The following is a 14197-nucleotide window of genomic DNA, read 5'->3' on the forward strand; positions in this document are numbered from 1 at the left end:
CCCCCCCCCCCCCCCCCCCCCACCCCTATGGTGAAAACCATGACTTAGACTCTCTAGTCTTCTCGGAGAAAGACGATGAACCGTAGGCCCCGTCTCACAACCTTTCACTGTTCACAACCCAGTGGGACGTAAAAGAACCCACTCACTACTCGCAAAGAGTAGGGAGAGGAACTCCAGTGTCGTAGTCTGTCCTCTGTGGTATAGCTAGGGGATCGAAAAATGTAAAAGATTAATTAGGTCTCTCTCTCTCTCTCTCTCTCTCTCTCTCTCTCTCTCTCTCTCTCTCTCTCTCTCTCTCTCTCTCTCTCTCTCTCTCTCTCTCTCTCTCTCTCTCTCTCTCTCTCTCTCTCTCAATATGGTCATCGTATCGTATTTCTTTGGTTAGGGTTACCGTAACTGCATATGTTCGATTGAAGAGGACACTTCATGACAATTATATCTACTGTATTTCCGGAGACAAGTGATGATGAATTTGAGAAAGAAGGATAAGGGGGACAGTATTTCGTGATGCCGCATTACTTCTCGCTCGACCACCGGTACAAGGTCACATGTACACCCCACTGAAAAATGCTTATGGTGTACAGCAAGTTGTTAGGGGAGGTACATTATTAAAGGCCCAGGATAACAGCTTTCAACATTTACTTATACATTACAATACATACTTAATGGACCGCTCCCCATAGGGGCGCTTTTCAGGGCCAAATGAACCCATAACGAAAACAACAGAACCCAAAGACAACAACTAAACGTGTAAGAATCCCAACGGGCCAGAGGGAAAAAAAAAAAAACAACCGTTGGCTAGGTTTACACGTGCGCAACGCTGGGAAGGTTGAACCAGGGACCCAGGAACAAATTCAGCGATAATCCAGAACGGGTCCCTTGAACCCGGGGATCTCCGGATCTGCAAGGCATTGCATGCTCCCTAAACCACTGGGCCACACTGCCCTTCATCATCTGCTTCAACATCCCTATCGATTTGTGCAACGATGATGAACGATGTTGACTGATGGGGTGGGAAAACGGTCTCAACACGCTTCTCAACTCATTCAACATCGATTCAACTTCGTTTCAACAAGGTTGAAAAGAAAGGGGGAGGGGGACGGTTTCATATCGCTGTTCAACAAAATTGAACGGATGTCGAAAGACGTTTTGCCCGGACCTTACGTGTCTAGTCGTTCTAGCGCTGCAGCATTATTTTGGGGACACTGGGAAAATGTTGGCTTTTGAGGAGAGGGGAAAACCGGAGTACCCTGAGAAAAACCTCTCGGTGCAGAATAGAGAACCAACAAACTCAACCCACATATGAAGCCGAGTCTGGGAATCGAACCCGCGCCACAATGGCGGGAGGCGAGTGCATGCTCTCACCACTGTGCCATCCTTGCCCTGAGGCCAGGAAGAAAGAAGTTCCTAAGATAGTTAATATCCCCTTTTTCTTAAACTTCGCGTTAATCAGATACTTAGGAAAAAGGAAAGCAAATAAGGCAGGGTACCTTGTGTTCCTTGACATAATCCACAACTTCTGTGAACTGAGAAACCAAAGGAAACAAAAATTATTAGATTTTATAAGTTTAAGACAACAAATACCAACTCTTACTTGAACACCGCATAAATTTGATGTAATGTAGATCGACATTAAAAGGCAAACTTTGTTGTATAAAACAAGATATCGGCCATCTTTAAAGTTCAGTACGCGTGCAGTTACTTGATGTGGTTACTCTCTGAGCGTGCAAATTAGGTCTAGAGATCGATATCGAGATTTTGTCAAGTGCGTGAAAAAGAGGATAAGGATAGGGTTAAGGAAGGAGGGGGGGGGGGGGGAAGACATGGGGATCAACTGATGCTCTGTTTCCTGTATCCTGGTCTCTTGCCTTCGGTTCCTCTGTCTTACGGCCCCCCCCCCCCCCCCCCCTCCCTTATTCCGCGTTACTGCGGCTCCCGTTGAAACACGCACCTTTTTCTAAGCATATATACACCTTGGGACTTTTTTTGACAATCTTAAACTAAGTGAGCCTGTTTTCTAAATCTTAAACGAAGTGAGCCTGTTTTCTAACTCTTTCTTTGATAGAATAAACGTTAGCCCAACATTGTTGGGTATTTTGATAGTACACAACATGGAAAGCAATAAAATTCTCCTAGGCGTACACCAATATCGTTATGTCAAGATCAGGCCATTTCCGAGTTGCTGTTTGTCTCGATTTCGGACTGAGTCTTGGGACCATTGTAAGTCCCAAGAGAAACTGGAAACAATGCTTATTTAAAATTTGGATGGACAAACAAAGAGTATGATGGTATTTTCCGTTTGGGCACTAGGCCATTTTCGAAATATCAAATATTCAGCTTGATAGTGAGGCAGTGAGGACAAAAACAATAAAAACACGTTGGAATAAAGGTGAAAAATATTTGCATATCATCCACTTTCCTTTATCCTCTAAAACTCTCTTTTAAGCTGAATTTTAATATATCGAAAAAGGCCTATTAGGAAATATGGGAGTTTTCGAAGTGCGCGACAACACCACAAAACAATGACTTCATAAAGGAGGAAAAAATAACCATGCTGCACGTGCGGCACACGTTTTTGTGTGAAATAACCAAATTTGCACCCTGCGAGCAGAGCCTCCTTCTTTTGTCTTTTTCTTTACTGAGGAGGGGAAAAGGAGGCTCTGCCCGAATCGCGTCAACTCTTTGAAGCCGCCGCAGCCCGAGCTTCTGGACTAGTCAATCTTGTTTTCTCTCGTCAGACCGGTTTTTCCAGTGCGAGCGTCCATTTAGTGACAAAACCGATGGTTATAATTCAGCCCGCTGTACCATGAAAAACCAAGATGGCGGTGAGATCTGGCATATTAGGCTTGGGTTCGAGACTGTATCCTGGCAACATGCAGCGCATATTCAATAAAGATGTTACTCGATTCATGCAGAGCCTTTTTCGAAAACGCCAAAATCGAGCAAGCAAAAGAAAGGCTCTGCTAGCAGGGTGCCAAATTTGAGGTTTTGACTGACAAAGTGAACCCTTCATTCTCTAGTATAGTCCAACGTGAACGTGATGGACTATCGCGGAAAACCTGCGATTGTCAAAGTCCTATTTTGAAGTGACGTTTTCATCGAGGTCGCTGTCGTAGATCTTACAGTATACACTTAAGGTGCGTTTGATTGGCCCTATTCCGGAATAAGAACACGTGGAGTGATGATTTAAAACGGTATGGCTGGTGCTTTTGAAGCAACAAGGATAATACAGATATGTTTAAAATAGCATTTTAGCAAGTGTTTGATAATTTTAATGTGAATCTCCGTAAAAACGAAGGATTTCTAACTTCTACTCCATGTATTCGTATTCCGGAATACGGTCAATCGAACGCGCCCTTTATGTATGGTCCCGAGGGAAACAGTTAGTTTTGTTTTCCCGAGAGTCCTGATGTTTGCCGAGACGAAGTCGAGGGAAACATCAGGACTCGAGGCGAAACAAAACTAACTAGTTTCCCGAGGGACCAGACATTAAGTGCTTTGTTGTATATTTAGACTTTTCCGTCAACAATCGCAGCAAAACATCCGGAGCGGGCAACAACTGTGGAATTTTATCCCGATCGGGATAGATTTCAATTTGATCAGGGGCACGTGACCAAGAACCTACCAATCACAGTGCTCGTTTTGTTGAGTGAAAGGCTAGGTATATAACAATCCCTACTGTTACTCACGGAAGCGTGTTCTTTAGAGCCATTCACTCGCGCATCTACAACCACGGTGGAGGCCTGGAAGAAAAACTCATACACGTCCTCTTTGAAACCAGAGTCAACAAGGTATCCTAGAATGGGCTTGTCTTTGAAATGAAGTAGGAACCCTGTGAACACAATTAAACGGTGCGGTGCATATGAGCGTTGTCCAAAAGACTGGCCTCTTGGCTGGGGGAGAGCCAAGAGTTCGTATCCAATTTGAAAAAAATGCTTTTTCTTTCAAGGATTAATTAAGCCTTGCCACCTACCATAACACACTTCGCTGTGCAGGGTTCGATAAACTTTAATGAATAACTGCTTTTCGTCGTCCAGGTAGGTGGGATCTCCATCGGGATAACAAGCAATCCATTCGGCTACTTGCTCCTAAAAATAATGGCATTGATAAGCTGCAGGGCCCAGTTGTTCGAAGGGTGGATAGCGCTATCCACTGGATAAATCACTATCCAGTGGATAAACACTAGCAAAACCAATTGAGTTACCCAGTAGATAGTGACTTATCCGGCGGATAGCGCTATCTATCGTTTGAACAACTGGGGCCAGATCTTTACTGGCAAGATATCCTATCATCCACAATTTGTCTAAATATTTCACTGGAGCTGATTGGGCTGTGCCAATGACAGGACCCCAAGAGTAAGAACCTCCATATGTACGATATCCTTGAGTCCTCCTTTGCGCGTATCTTTCCAACTCTTCAGCAGGAGACTCACATTTACACCCATTTGCATCAATTTGCACCAATTTGCATTCATTGTTTTTGCTATTTTTACCTTCGCTAGACAATTACTTTGTTCTGACTGGCCATTTAAAACAGTGCGTGCAGAGTCGAAGAACTCGTGCCGTTCTAAAAGTAGAAAGATACGCGCAAAGGTTGACTCATAGGACTTGTATGAGAGAGGCAAGCTCCTCCTGCCCATCGGCTCCTGCCAATGATTGATTTTGGGCTTCATTGAGCGACAAGCCTACGTTAACATGTTCAAAGAAAGTCTTCAAAAGCAGCCTAGCAAGGGGACGTCTGTGATGGATGGGGGTTTTCGTTGGTGGCTGGATCGCAAGAAGGGTCTTAATAGAAATTTTGAACCCTCCACCCACCGATCTATCTTCGCGATTTGATATCTTTCTTGGAGGAGGTGGTATGTATTTTCCAGGGGCCTGGACCTGCACGTCGACGTTCAGGGTCTTGGATACCACCCATCAACATGCTTGCGCACATCTTCTGGCTCACGTAACAAGTGCAAGGACATAACGAGAGGTGAACGCCAGGCATGAGAGATTCCGCCACGTTTTCCTGCCTGGAGTCTTTTGCTTTTTGGAGCTTAAGAAACGACGACGTCAGCAAAACAATCACTAAAAACAAAAACATTGCCTCTGCACGCTCCGCGCGTGTTCATGGCATTTGGGTGCATTTTTCAGACCTTACGATTTTGCCGTGAGACTCACGGTTTTCAGTTCAATCTCACGGTCTCACGACGAGACAGACAAATCTCACGATAAATAGAGGCGCAAGCTGAAAGAATAATTTTTTTTGTAGCATTTCATCTTTGGCTTGCTTAGGTGAGTTTCGTGCGTCAATTCTGTGCAAATTTATAGTTAAACTTAACAAACGAAGCTGTTCAGTTCTTCATCCGTCTACAGTCCATGACAGACTGCCGTCCATGACCATATATAGAACACCTGTTTGAAATTAGGTCATCATAACCAGTCTCTCGCACTTTGATCACGTTTTCAAAATGGTGGAAATTGCTGACGAACCTGATGAACTATTGGATAGTTCTTAAAAGGCAGCTACTGCATATAATGCTGGCCTCGGTTTTTCAAAAGGTGGATAACGCTATCCACCGGATAAACACTAGCAAAAGCAATTGAGTTATCCAGTGGATAGTGCTATTCACCCTTCGAACAACTGGGGCCTGAGCAATGAGATCAGCTCAGTGCTCACACACTGGCTGGACTTAAGCTGTGAGTATTGAAGCTGTGAAAATACAGTTTATTCCTGTGTTGTTAAGGTCCACACATGTTTTTAAAAAATTATAAGCAGGAAAAAACACTTTCTCGTATTAAGAACCTGTGTTTACTTGGTTGTGTCTGCCGGTCGATCAATCTCCAGATTTTTATTGAAATCTCCAGATTTTTTGACATCAGTCTCCAGATTTTCGGTGTTTTGAGGTTGAGAGGTCTGATTTTTGTGCAGTTCTCTTCTTAACGACGTGCATGAAATGACCGAAATGAGGGTTATTTAGAGGAGGCGAGAACTCCACAATGCATCATTAAGGTGGCTCCCTGGAGTATCTGCGAATACCCTCACTACAGGGCACCTGTTACACAAGTAAACCTAGTTACTCCCTCTTGAAATTTTCCTTGTAGAGATTTACCCGTGTGGGTACCGATATAATAAGAACAATTTTTTTGGTGTCAATTTTTGGATTATAGTCGTAACCATGGCAACATCACATCCAACGACAGGCAGATTTATTCTTATTTTTGACCTAAATTCCTTAATATTAATACTTTCCTTCGGTGAATTTTTACTTCTTTGCCACATTATGGAAATGATATTGCCTGACATTTTGAAGTGGTAAAAAGTCAAGGTCGTTCAGACGGTTTTGCCAATATTCTGTAATTTGTCATTTTTCTAAATATAATCGATTAGCTCTGCCAGATTTTAACAAAATTTGGGTATTTGATAGGAACTGTATGTGGTTAGAACTGAGCCAAGTTTTTAAAGAAACTACCGAAGGGAACGCGAGAAAATTAGCAGGTAATTTTACAGATTTGGTCCCGTTGATGTCACAAAAATCAGAAAAACACGGGCGATTAAGGCCTTACGCGCCATACTAGTGCCCAGCTTGCGCGCGGCTTTAAGACTCCACGGAGCCTCCTTAAATACCTTTCAAAATGTCTACGCGTTTCACACTAGGTTTTCTTCACATTCGCGAAACAATTTAAATCTCAGACAACTTGGAACAATTACAAAAGCATTCTATTAAAGAGGATATATTTTCAGTTGACACTTGCGTAGCCGTTACGTCACCGGGGTTTTTTCAGACCCCTGATTTTCCCATCGCGGGGTCTATAGCTAGTCGCCTGTGATATGCGGCGTTTTCTTCTTCTCGGTAATCTTTCCTTACGTATAGACAAACAAAAGTACACCAAAAATGATACTGACCGCTGTATAGGCGGACGAGTGCAGTTCATCAAGTCGGTGAGTCTTGAGTTTGTATTCCACCTCTGGACCACACAGAACTCTCAGCTGTGGCTCTTTAGCTTTGTATCTTCTCATGCTCTCAAATGCGAAAAGCATCGTCAGCTCGCCAGAATGGTCCAAGTGATTGTGCGATATGAACACGTTTCTGGGAAACCCGTCATGAGCTGATGATTCAAATGACCAATATAACTCAGTCTGCTTCCCAAACTTAATTTGCCTCAAATTTGCAGATTTCTTTTTTAGTTTGGGCTAAAGGGTAACACTGATTAAAAAGCCTAGCGTAGCGTGCGGAGATAGAAAGGCTCACGAAACAATAGGTTCTGTAGGCTGAAATAATAGTTCCGCACTTTAACCATGTGCGTTTTTAACCAAGTTAGATTTCTTTCCCGTCCTGTGCAACCTAGAAAAGTGAAATTCTGAAAATCGTCGGACTGCGGAGAACATTAACAAGCTGGGATAAACTATTTAGTATTTATCTTTCACGACCCTGGCCAAGTTAGCACCAGTTACTGGCACACACTTTACATGTTGGAATAATAGTTGAATTAATTTTAATAACGCGAAACGTTTTTTGAGACAAAGTTCTCGTTGAACTGGCCTTCGTCGCTCCTTCCTTGTGCGACAAGCCTGGAGCGCAGGCTGTCGCGACGGTTAGGGTTAGGGTTCGTGGTCGAAATCCGAAAAAGGTTTCAAGGAAGTAAAACAGAACAACAAAAGAGACAACAAATGTCTACAAAAAGAAAACATAAGACTGACAAAATTAACAAAACGCTAACCGAGTTTTTCTCTACAAGGTCTGATAACTCCAGCGCCAACATCGGCCAGCAGCAATGGCTTCCCACCCTGGAAAATAATCACGGACGAACTTGGTTTGCCATGTAGAGCAGCTGAAAGTAAAACAAGGAACTCGTCCAATCAAAGGGAAGAGCAGAACCAATTGTGATTGGCTCCAACGCCTTTTCCCGCCCTTTGCGCCGGCTGCATGTCTTCACCTTGCGAAGTGATGGCTCGTTTGATTGTCAGCGTTTGTCACTGTGATTGGCCAAAGTAGCCACTTTCATTTTAATGTAAGAACACTCGACTGAGAACCGCTGAAAAACTGATGTCAAATTAAGACCGGGTTTCTTAATGTTACTCTATAATAATGTTATTAACAAAAGTTTCTTAAGAGATATTTCCCAAGAGAAGGTGGGTCTCCTGTACGGGTAACGTAAAGTGCGACTTTGAAGCGGACCGCGCAACTGAGACGAAACCTTATCTTATGTTTTTTTTACCTTCCTTGGCTTTTGATCAAAGCCCTTGGAACAAAAATTTAAAAAAAAAAAAAACGATCACAAGGGAAACCCAGAAGCAAATCCTGCCTCATTAGCATAACCGCAACGTGTCATCAGCTTTTCCCTAGTTTCTAGTATATTATGGGATTTGTGAAAATAGCGAATCTGTGAAAATCTAAGTCCGATACACCAAGTAATATTTGTGCAATTAGGAATTTGAAATTTCATAAAGAATGTAATGGCTAACTTTCGCTTTGTCATCCTATGATATGTCAGATGGATAAGATTTCAATGACTATGAAAACATAAAGACTAAAAGTTGGGAGCGGAGCTAAGTTTTTATAGCAAGCCGCCTTCCTTTGAAAAAATCGTACATTTATAAGACGAAATGCAAACACTGAAGTCAGCAAAAATTTCCCTTTGGTTTAAGTTCCTTCCGCTCCACTCCTCCCTCCTTCCTACATTTCCTACCTGTTGTACCAGTGCCAGTCCCGACGCAGTAAAGCTCCACTTTGCTCTGATTCGCAGTTAGTTCTTCTCTCAGAGTACTAAGAACGCGACGCATTTCGGGACGGGAACTTTCTGGCTTCACACATTCCTCAACGATAATCTTGAGCTTCGTGGCCAGTTCCTCGCCAAATTCATCAAAGGAAATTTCCTGGGAACGAGTGTTAGAATGTCTCAAATTCCTGTATTTCCATTTTTTATCAATTTTTGTCACTCGAAGTTTCAGTATCGAAGAATTTGCAAAATGCTCAGCGTTACGGGCTTTCTGGAAAATGCAAATTCATGGGGACTGTTCAGTTCCTTACTTATCGCAGAATATTCTAGATGATGAATTTACCGAAAGTGTAAGCTACAATCATGGACAAAAGTGTTGGGAAGGTAGCTTCATGTTACAGATAACCCCCCTCCCCCTTTTCAATGTTGGATTTTCCAGGGGAAAAAATGGTGACTTTTCTTACCTGAAGAACTCTAACATTGAATCTGGTGGAGGGGAGCCACAAGAGCATGGTATTTCCCAAATACTTCAGCCAATAGTTAGAAAAATCGAATTAGGTGTGAAGTGAACTGATGCCCGCAACCTTCCCAACAACTTTTGAGCACGATTGTAGTTAGTTAGAAAGGTTGACTGCTCGTTTTTCTAGCTACCGTCTTCAGTCACCTTAGGAAAGGCATAGCGAAAACAGAACTTCGATTGTGATGATGATGATAATAATGCTCTACTAATTGGGAAGACTAAATCGAATCGATCAAATCACATGAAATTATAGCAAAGCATATCAGTGTTGGGTTTCACATGAGAGGCGGAAACCAGAGCACCTGGAGGAAAACCTTTCGGAGCAGAGTACAGGAGCAACAAACTCGCCCACTTGTGATGTCGAGTCGACACAACACTGTGCTTTCCATGCTCCCCCCGCCGTGCACCGCGACTATTCCCCCCCCCCCCCCCCCCCCCCCAAACAAGAAAAACCTCAAGGAGCATAGCAGAGAACCAAAACTCTCTCAACCCACATGTGCACATGTGACGTTGAGTCCAGGGATCCAACTCAGGCCACACTGATGGAAGGCGAGTGCTCTGACCACTGCGCCAACCCTGTTTCCAAAGGTTTTTCATAACCACTCCATTGATTTCCGGTTTTTCTCTCTCTCTCTCTCTCTCACTCTCATACCGGAATAGTTGGTTTTTCTCCTTGCTCCTTCCTCTTCATCACATCGACATCTTCAAAAATGTGACCAAACACATCTTGGCCACTCAGTACCTCAGTTAAGCACAGACCTAAAGAAAAAGAGATTAAAATTTGAAAGCAGCTGCTTGATCTGTTACATGGCCGGTCAACATAAAAAGGTTACAAGCACGAATTCTGGGCCCGGTTTTTCAAAAGCCGATTAACGCTAATCCCAGATTAAAATTTAACCAAGGAGTTTATTTCTCAACTCCCAAATGCTGTTCAACGCTGATATTTGGAAAAACTTTACATTAGAAGAAGTCAATCTTGAAAAGCAAAAGTAAGCGAAAGAAACCTTGACCAAAAATTGAAAACATAAAAAAAAAAGTTTACGCTAATCCTGGTTTAAGTTAATCGGTTTTCGAACAACCGGGCCCAGGGCCACAACTACCATATCTTTTCTTGGAATTGTCATTTTCATAGAACGTAAATATTCAGAAAAGTTTTCCCTCCAATTATTGTGACTCTTAAGCAATCAAAGCACGATGCCTTCGTTGACGTTATTAATGCATAACTTAAATGAAAAAAGGAAAAAACCAAAGGGCCGGGGCAGGAATCTAAGTATCCTCCCACACAGACACTCTTAGGGCTTCGTCACGCGTTCCTCGCCCAGAACGCGTGACAAAGCCCTACGAGTGTCTGCGTAGGAGGCTAGAATCTGAGCAATAACGACCACAGCCACGCAACCTCGACGTCACAAAATCATACCACACACCACAGTTTCTTGATCAACGTTATTGATAATCCTTTTAAAAATACTCGACTCACCAAAGCTGTAAACGTCAGCTTTCTTGGAGTAATGGCCTCGTGATTTCCGGACTTCTGGCGCCATGTAACGCCAAGATCCCATCATACTTTTCGTCTGCTTTGTTCCTTCAGTGGCAAGAGCCAAACCAAAGTCCCCAAGCTTAAAGAGTTTATGATCCTTTGACAGCTACAAAAGACAGTTACAACCACAGAATAAAGACATCAACGCTTTCAAATACTTTAATCTCAACTAACGTTCTGTAACACCAGGGCCGTAGCCAGAATGAGGCAAACCGAAGCACTAGCCTCAGTCCTTTTTTTGTGATTTTTTTAAAATAAAGCGTGGCTTTAAAATGTACTCATCATAAACGCCTAAATTACCTAGGGAGATAATTTAAACATGGACATTGCCTTGGTCACAATTTTTCTTTTCTGGCTACGGCCCTGAATACTGTCAGGTTGTCACATTTTGGTCATCATTTAGACGTGCCACCATTCTTGGCCAACATTCGATTCCATTTGGCATTCTCTTTGAATGATGTTCAGTGAATGGACTCATTTTCAATATCCTTACGAAGATACGAACAAGTTCTCCATTTCAGGAATCGCATGCAATTGAGCGAATGGACGAAACGCGGGGGGTCTCTCTTCCTCACTCCTCTGTGCTGTGTCGCCCATCACCCAAACACGACAACTCGCAATTTCAAATCACTAACCATGCACTAAATGGAGGGCTGGTTCGCAAACTAAAGCCTTACTAAAATGTTGTCTGGCTTGACGTCTCTATGAATGATGTTCAGCGAGTGAAGATGTTCAATTGCCGAGCCAATGTGTTCAATGAATCTGACTGTAAACTCTTTCCTTTCTCCTCCATCGAAGTGGTTTTTCAAGAGCGCCTTTAAATTTCCTCCTTCCACCAACTCCATCACAATGGCCAGTTGATTGTCGATCGCAATACATTCAAAAACCTCTACGATATTAGCATGCTTCGCTTTTCTGTCGAAATTAAGAAAACATAATTGAAGTAATACACCAGTCCTACGTTAAATTATTTAATCTTATTTAAACCGGTGTGAATGAAACGTTTTAAGCGAACTTATAAGCAGCTGAGTGCAGAGGAAACCCCAAAAAAAAATATAATAACGATTTTATTGCAGCATATCTACAAAGTAGACATCTGCCAAACTAACTAATGACATTTATTAGAAAAATATAATAACTATGTATACTTTTAATTAAATACTATTCATAATGTTTTCAGTGAACAAATATAATAGAGAATACGATAAAAGAGCGAAAGAAACGTTCAGGCTTAAATTAGGCGTGTGCTAGCCCTGGTACTTAGGATTTTAGAGCATTCGTTTTTGAAAAGTCCAGGGCACAAAATTAACTGTTTTCTCAAGGAAGCATCTGGCTCCTAAATTTTCTAAAGTGGTCGCCAAGTCCATAAAGTTAGTAGCCATTTTTTTCTCAGAAGCAAACATTTACATAAAAATGAATTTAAAAATGCCGATTTTAAAATTTAAATCATTCAACAATGACTCCAAATGAGAGCATGTGCAAAGGGCCATTATGGAATTTTGGGAGCCCGCAATTCGCATTTCCAGCAAAACGGACATTGCATTTCACAATAACTTCAAAAAAAATAAAAGATGGCGTACAATTTTGCTACAAACCTCAGTCACTCGCACCGATTTCATTAGGGCTTTATTTAATTGCACAGTATATTAAAATAGGATTTACAGAACCCGAAGAGTTCTGGTCGCCAACGTGGCGACTAACTTTTGAACCTTGGTCGCCAGGACCATAAACTAAGACGCATTGGCGACTTATCGGGTGCAATTTCGTGTCCTGAAAACGCTAACACCGGGGCGTGATCTGACGTGTGCAGGAAGGGCATTAAGGGCCCACAGACGGATTTTTCGCACGTTGCTAAGGAAGTGAAATGTTACTTCCGGTAACTGACGTCATCATATCATGAGCTGACAAGAAAACCCACTCACAAACAAAAGTCACCGCACAAACTGTCGTTTCCATCAAAGGCTTTCCCTCGCCCTTCCTCGCGCTCGTTCTCAGACCAACTGCGCATGCGTAATCCAACTGACTTCCGGTTTGAGAAAAAGCTAAATTTCCGGCCGTCTTTAAATTGAATTATTTTTTTTTTACATGGCACGTTTCACCCCCAAATACAGAATATAGATAAGCATTGATTTTTTAAAATCATCCTTTTTGAAAAAGTTATGGGTATTTCAGTATCGTTTGTCTTTAAAAAGAATATTTTTCAAAATAAAAAGAAAACCATGCTTGCTTGTATGCAAAAACGAATACAGATTATGAATCATCGATGAAATACCCAAATTGCGTAGCACGGACACAAATTTAGAGTTTTCTTTTATTGGTCACGTGACAATGGGCGTGGTATGATGACGTCATATTTAGGGTCATTGGCTTACAAAAGTTGAAAACTGATCAAAATAATGCCAAATTCTCTCAAATTACTTAACCATTACATCCTTAGCAACGCACCCCAAAAAATACGTCAGTGGGCCCTTAAATAGATTTGCCACCGCGTCCTGAAATGTATTCCTAAGTAGAGAAATCTCCGGCCAACTAAGTAGCATTGCTAGACCGCAGTGTACGTCGGGGACTGTGCCTCGGCAGTTGCAAATATTCTAGCCAAGTTTCACTGAAGAGAGAACGATGTCCAAGCTAAAGAATGTTTAGCTTTCGGCTATAAGAACCCTACGGCGCATGTTCTCCTATATAGAAATTCCCAGAGCCTAGGGTCATGCGCAGACATAAGATCCGAGGCTCCGGTGACGAGAACGTCCCGTTGGGGGGCTGGTCTGTGGTCAATTGCGAAATCAAGTTTATCCCGTACGAGTTGTAAAACTATTGGTAAAACTATTCGGAAAATCCCCGTAGGAGGGCCATACGCATTAGCGCGAGCAGGGCTAGAAAAAGCCGTACAGCGCTGCTAAGAACACGTACTGCTCCGTGCGACGCGATTTTAGAGGATTTCGTCGCTTACAAACATCCAAGTTATTTACAGCCAGAAAAGCAAATGCAAACAACATATGTGCAAATGTTTGTTACTTGTTTTGTCTAAACTTCATCTTCTGAGTGCTCATGAATAGTGTAAAGAGCCCATATGATAAAATGCTTATTGACTGACTTTCGGTCGAGTCGGACAGGAAAATATTTGTCCCTCAGTCATGGCGCACGGACCTCACGCCATGACCTCGGGCCAAATATTTTCCCGTCCGGTCCTCCCACTCAGTCAATAAGTACGTAATATTTGAATTGTGGAATAGAACGGATTTTTTTGGGCTTACTGCAACAGCTTAAGTTGCTCACTAACTGCAATAACCTTTCCAACTCTCATTTCAATAAAACGTTTCTTCCTCTATCCACAACATTGTCTGCTGGAACTCAATAGAGTGTTTTCACGTGACGTCACGGCGGACCCAACTAATCCTCCGGGAATTGAGCTCTATTATCATGCAAAAATTTTGTTTT

The 14197-nt window shown here is 42.4% G+C and overlaps 1 protein-coding gene and 1 long non-coding RNA gene across 2 annotated transcripts in view; one reads left to right on the plus strand and one right to left on the minus strand.

The window, feature by feature from the left end:
- The window catches only part of LOC137980302 (uncharacterized), a 2473-nt gene extending 2072 nt beyond the window's left edge, over positions 1–401 (plus strand). The window contains exon 3 of the long non-coding RNA XR_011118490.1: positions 386–401. This is a non-coding gene — a long non-coding RNA (uncharacterized lncRNA). The remainder of the gene's footprint in view (positions 1–385) is intronic.
- LOC137979671 (uncharacterized) overlaps positions 1–14197 on the minus strand; it is a 43377-nt gene that overhangs the window by 12694 nt on the left and 16486 nt on the right. Inside the window, exons 12-20 of the mRNA XM_068826983.1 lie at positions 11437–11674; positions 10700–10865; positions 9875–9981; positions 8673–8859; positions 7704–7814; positions 6889–7091; positions 3974–4088; positions 3690–3832; positions 1491–1526 (exon numbers count right to left, since the gene is read on the minus strand). Coding sequence (XP_068683084.1) covers positions 1491–1526; positions 3690–3832; positions 3974–4088; positions 6889–7091; positions 7704–7814; positions 8673–8859; positions 9875–9981; positions 10700–10865; positions 11437–11674 — 1306 coding nt within the window. The remainder of the gene's footprint in view (positions 1–1490; positions 1527–3689; positions 3833–3973; positions 4089–6888; positions 7092–7703; positions 7815–8672; positions 8860–9874; positions 9982–10699; positions 10866–11436; positions 11675–14197) is intronic.

Source organism: Montipora foliosa, chromosome 12 (genome assembly GCF_036669935.1).
Source record: "Montipora foliosa isolate CH-2021 chromosome 12, ASM3666993v2, whole genome shotgun sequence".
NCBI lineage: Eukaryota > Metazoa > Cnidaria > Anthozoa > Scleractinia > Acroporidae > Montipora > Montipora foliosa.